This window comes from Centroberyx affinis, unplaced genomic scaffold (assembly GCF_046629955.1).
Source record: "Centroberyx affinis isolate AG114_WGS23_722 - 3 ecotype Tasmania unplaced genomic scaffold, CSIRO-AGI_Caff_v1 ptg004122l_1, whole genome shotgun sequence".
Lineage (NCBI taxonomy): Eukaryota > Metazoa > Chordata > Actinopteri > Beryciformes > Berycidae > Centroberyx > Centroberyx affinis.
This window is the reverse complement of record NW_027281896.1, coordinates 65,001-71,001: the sequence shown is the minus strand read 5'-3', so window position 1 is coordinate 71,001 and position 6,001 is coordinate 65,001. Positions and strand designations below refer to the sequence as shown.

Genomic DNA, 6,001 nt, shown 5'->3' with positions numbered 1-6,001 from the left:
ACAACCCAACTTCTTGCTAAAAATATAAAGTCAATACATTTTTTCCACAAGAGGTTATGGTCTCAGTAGCTAATTTCACTTCTTCCAATGTGTGTCCTTATGCCAATTTTCAAAATAATTGTGTCATTAATGGGATATAATGGATATAAAACAGTTTTTTTTTGTCCTAGTGATTGATGGGCCAATAGTAGACGGTGCTGCGGCTCTGCAGACAACCCGAATTCCTCGGCTTCGCTTTGGCTGCTCTGGCTCCAAAAAATGTCAACATGGCGGCAACCTTAAACACAATCTCCAGGCTTCAAAATGACCCTCAGAAGCCAATGACGTCACACTCACCACATCCATCTTTTTTTACAGTCTATGGTTCTGTCACCACTGTGGGACTGTACAGAACATCTGTGCCATATCATCACTTTACATATCCAAATACGCTGCTCTTTATCTGATCTTTTTTAAAATGGCAATCCTGTAATTGCCTAATATAGACTGTATTTGCCTACAGTCTTTTTTAACCATCACTTTTTTCTTTTTGCCCTGCAGGTGCATCGTGGCAGCGGCTGGCAAGCTAGTAGCTTAGTTTCCATGACGACAGCGCTTCTCTTCCTTCGCCTGCTTCTCTGCGGCATTAATCAGCCGCCATACATGTAGATGGGGCGGCGCTGTATGGAGCCACGCCTCCACTGGCACTGCTGCCGACTTGAGCAGCCTGCCTGTCTGTTCCCAGCCAGCCAGCCAGCAGCAGTGGTCGGGACGGAGAATGATCGCTGTCCGGAAAGCCTAGATGTACAAAACCCCTGGAATAGCCGCGCGCTGGAGAGGCCAGACCCGTTCACCGTGGAGGATCGTCTTTATTCACTAGTCCAAAGGGAAAGAGCCACGGTGCAAGCATGGCGGTAGAAGAGGAAGGTCTCCGGGTTTTCCAGAGCGTTAAAATAAAAATAGGTAAGAAATTCCCTACCCCCAGTCTGCGCGCCTCAATGGATGGCTTTACATTAACGGGCCAAGCAAGCATCGGGGGCTGGAGACTGGGGAAGGACAGATCTGTCTTGTTCTTGTCGTATTGTAATTCAAATCACACGTTTCTTAGACCAGACTACAAAACGCAATTTGTAAAAAAAAAAAAAAAAAAAAAAAAAAAAAAAAAAATAGAGAGAGAGAGAAATTCAAAGCCCATGAAATTGTGGGGATTGAACAGCTGGCGTAAGGATCCAGATCATATCTGGTAGAGGGCTACATTGTTGGAGATCCGAACTGATCTGAAGTGGTTGGATCATATTTAGGAGGCTGAGCGACATACGAGGCGGCACAGCTGCAAATCCAGATGGTTTCCCTGGGCACTTTGTTCAGGTCGAATAAACCCTTACACCTAGTTGTTCTGAGGACACCCAGACACCCATTCACGTTATTGTACCGCCCCCCCCCCCCCCCCCCCCGCCTTTCCCCTCCAAACAGCAATGCTTCATGTTAGACTGTCTAGCTATTGATGTCTACCCCAGATTTGTATATTTTATGTACAAAGGAGGTCCCAAATAGGTCCTTGGTTTGTTAAAGGCATATGGTACATGCATATTATCTGAATGGACCCATGACTGGGCTGAGTACTCACTGCTTGTGTGCAATATGCGTTTTATTGGAATTTGCTATGTATTTGTGGAGCAAGAGGTCAGTTTTTTTAGGCAAATCGGAAAATGTGAGTCACTACATTAAGGACAGTTTCCTAGGAATTAGCCTAATTTCCTTAACCCTAACTAAAAACACCTAGCCTATAGTAATCCTATAATGAATTTTAGAGGAATGCTAGCAAAACCATAACTCCCTATAGGAATGTTATAAGGAAGTGATATCATAGGAGATAAAAACACCATTAAGTATGATAAGGTCACAATAATCTTACTATTACACTACTACACACTTTAAGTTCCTATAGGACTGTTACAGCAATATTATAGTGATTATTTTGTTAGGAAATAGTCTACAATGCTAAAATGTTGTTTGGATATTTCTATTACCCACATTTTTATTAGTAAAGCAGTCAAAGGCACAATAATCACTTTCACAACAGTTCCTGCACTCTAATTATGATACCGGGCTGATTTGGGATGTTTGGGACCTTCCTCTTTCATTTTCACTGACATCTGGCACCCAATTCACCCTGGCTGTGCAGTCAGGATTGTTTTGACTCCAAACATGCGACAGAAGGGATGAGCAGAAAAAAAAATGACAACAAACACACATCCCAAGCTGTGGGGTGTGTGGTGATGCCAGTCAGAGTTAACACAAAAACACTCCAGAAGCCAGATAACCAATGGCCCTTGCTCTGTTCAGCTGATAACAACTTGGGCTATATTTTTTAAGCTCCTTACCTCCTGTTTGCAGCGTCCCTGGAAAACAACTGATGGTTCGGGCAGGGAAAGGAGAGAGTAGCATGAACTTATCAAACAGATGGACCCCAGGGAGATATTACTTCCGGATCTGTCACTCCAGAAAGAGTCGTGCTATTTAAGTCGTCACAAAGGCTTCTGTACTTTACTGCTCCTCCTGACAGACTGGTCACCCAGCCAGCAGTGTTTGGTTCCTGTCATTAAAAACTGAATTAGTGGAGGATGTAAAAGCTCCAGACCCCTCAGTGTCACAACCTTTTTCTTAGATGCAACTTGACTATTTGATTATTTATCATGTCAGCAGTAAAAATCCTTTGTGAGTTATATGTATAGTTTATGATTTGTTATTTATAATTTATTGCCACTATATTGGTAATCTAGTAACTACTCATGCCCCCCCCAACCCCTCCACCCGCCTACACACACACACTCTCTCTCTCTCTCTCTCTCTCGCTCTCTCTCTCGCTTTCTCTAAACTCTTTTTCTGCTTGTCGTGAATCTATGCCTTACAACCAAAATGCATAGGTTATTACGCATTGGCTTCCCCTTTATTTCCCAAGCTTTTTTGCGTCAAGAAACATTCAAATTGTCATCACCTTTAAGACAGTAGAGTTTACACTGTCTAGTTACCTAGCAGCAGCAATAGCATCCATATTCGCTGTCTGTCTGATCCCCATGGCTCTCTGCTCCCAGTAGTGTCTGTGTAACCCTTGCATCACACTGTTTTCATCAAAGTCATGTCCTTTGGCATGAAACTGAGGTTGGCAAATCACTCTGAGTTGAAAATCTGCCACATATTTGTAGGAGAAAGAGGACCTCTTATTGTTGTGCCCTGCCCGATGATGACTCTCCTCGGTTTCCTGGAGGAACACATGCATTACGGAAACTTAACAGGGCTACTGGGCCCGAGTCTGTACTGTCCGGGGAACACAGGAAACAGGAAACTACCCCCAATTCACTTCCTGATTGGCTGGAATAGACTACAAAAGAATTGTGTTTTTTCCTGCATGGCAACAAGCTAATACGAACCAGATGTACTGAGACAGAGACAGAGAGAGACAGAGGTAATGTGTCTCTCACACACAGAAGCAGGTTGTGGTTTGTCTGTCAGCGACTCCATGTCTCTTTCAGCGCTCAGGGAGAGCGGGAATCCTCACTGGCACAGCTGGGCTTGGGACGATCCGCTAATTAACAACAATACACCCACATTTGACTTTTCTGTCACTACTAGAAACTCAGAGTATGACAGGCTCAAGGCTGGATTGTGGAAAAAACACATCACAATATGTCTTGTCGCAACTAACACTCCTTCAAGAAATGTGTCAAAGTAAACTGCAAATTGTATTAAGTTACATTAAAATAGTTGTATTTTGTGTTCTGAGAATGCACAGATCTTTGGAACAATGAAATCTGGACTTTTATGAACAAACAAAGTTGTTAGTCCATAAGTAAATAATACAATTTTACTGCACAAAGAGTCTTTCTCTGCATATTTAGAATTAGCTATTGAATCTCAAGTTCAAGGTTTGGATCTTTCCAGGGCTCAGACTGTACCTGGTGCCAGGCCATGTGGCCAGAGCAAAGTTATGGGATTGGACAGAGAGTAGATATGCCTGGAACATGGCAGCCTCTGTCATCAGCCCTTCAAGTCTCATTGGTTCCCCTCATAGGCCTATAAGCTCCTTAGCCTCTATGGTGTTGGCCTAGCAGTGTGTTATTACCATTTTATAGTGTTGCTACAATACAAAAGTAATTTTGGATGTCGTGGAAATACTGTTCATCCCTGGGTGGGTCATAGTGGAAGGAAGAGTAGATTAAATGTTGTGAAGAAGAGGTATAGTGTTCCAGGATGGAGGTATAGAGGGCAGAAATGAGCGGGGAAAACAGCAGCGTGAGGCTGAATTCAAGCGGCCCGCGTTGGGCGATTCGGGCCGGGGTGAGCCGGGGCCGCCCAGGAGAGGAAAGTTGGTTTCCAGTGACAGAGGCCCCCCTTCCCCTGGCAGCTGGCCAACAGAGGTTCCCAAACTTCCTCCTGTCCAGACTGAATAGGAGACACACAGCGAGGGGAGAGGGAAGGGCGAGGGGAGGAATGTTTGAGAGACTCTCGCAGGACGCCCACTCTTATATCAGTGGCGGGTTCAGATCCCGTTTGGTGTGTTGCACAAGAAATTCACAGAAACTGCACATGGAGCTATGATTTCATGCTCATGGGTGGTGTGGGGGAACTTGCATGCAGGCATACTATATATGCCAGTTTCCTTCTCTGGGAAGTGGTTTGCTGTAAACATGTCTGTTGACTGTTTAGACGCAGACTGTGTTTCGGTCCAGGCAGGTTTAGGCTGGTGGAATAATCCGGGTTGGGTACAGCAGCCCGGACTGCACCCTGTCATGTACCCTCCACAGGAACACAGTACTAGGAATAGTGGGGAAGTATTGCCATAGGCCCAGCATGCAGGATAAATAGGGGGTAAATAAAGGGCTGGAGAGCGAGCCCAGATGCCCGTGCCACTCCTTCGGGGGTGTCCTTCAGATGCCCCGTGGGAGAAGCACACCTGATCCCTCCCTGTTATAACCTCTACCTGCTCACAATGACATAACCATTAAAACCTTACGCACCATTGCAGTAGAAAGAGAGCGCCAGAAGCAATAAGAAGAGTTGCTTTGTGGTCTTGTTGTGTTAAACCAAATCACTTACACAGAGACTGGTCGAAAAGTGCTGTAACAACTGACTCCACACACACACACTCTGATTAAATCAGGTTTTGCAACAGCGGTACTCTCCCTTGGCAACACCAGCAATGTCAACTTGCCACATACAGGGACAAACTCTTGCAAACTCTATCTCCCCTTCCTGTGCTTGCAAAAGATAGCATATCTGCTTGGCATTATGCATGCTTGTTTGTGTGTGTTGTGTGTGTGTGTGTGTGTGTGTGTGTGGTGGGCGGTGGTGGTAGGGGAGGGCTGTCCTCATTTCACATCTTTATTTTTTTCTGCAGAGGTGAGAAAAACACACACATAATATTCTTGGAATTATGTAAGTGGATAGGGAAGCTGCAGGCAGTGTCAGGGTCTCACTGTATTCCTGACCAGGACTTCCTGCAGGCCTTATAAAGCTGTGAGCCTGTGAAACCAGCTCTCTCCCCTAACCCTCTCCCTGCCTAGTGCCTCTAACTAGAGTTACACCCCGCCATCACCACACTAGTTTGAAACATTATACTCACATCCTGAATGAACATACCAGGTTGTTGACTCTGATTTCTTCCGTTGGTGTGTGAGCAGTTTCAAAAGACTGATTTTGTTACACAGTATGTATTCGTGCTTAAACTTATAAAGATCTCTGCATGTGCTTGTGTGTGTTTGTGTGTTTGTGTGTGTGTGTGTGTGTGTGTGTGTGTGTTTTGGTTTTGCACAGTTTTCCATTGAGACTAAAGTATCAGTGTGAACATTAGCCCTAGGCCATGCAAGACAGAGAGTGAGTTTGATCAGTAACTGAACACTGGTTTATCACAGGGAACCAAGGACTGTGGCGCACAGCACCGGCCAGCCTGTAACTGTAAACCCCTTTTCACGCTGTCCGTCTTTATGCCGCTCCAACAACTGTTGTGGAAGTGCAGACACAA

The 6,001-nt window shown here is 45.0% G+C and overlaps 1 protein-coding gene across 4 annotated transcripts in view; it reads left to right on the top strand.

Moving 5' to 3' along the window:
- The first annotated feature begins 749 nt into the window (after positions 1-749).
- The window catches only part of rasa3 (RAS p21 protein activator 3), a 37,033-nt gene continuing 31,781 nt past the window's right edge, over positions 750-6,001 (top strand). For all 4 annotated transcript variants that reach the window (XM_071542535.1, XM_071542534.1, XM_071542533.1 and 1 more), the window contains exon 1: positions 750-942. In XM_071542535.1, the coding sequence (XP_071398636.1) occupies positions 888-942 (55 nt within the window). In that variant the 5' untranslated portion in view covers positions 750-887. The remainder of the gene's footprint in view (positions 943-6,001) is intronic.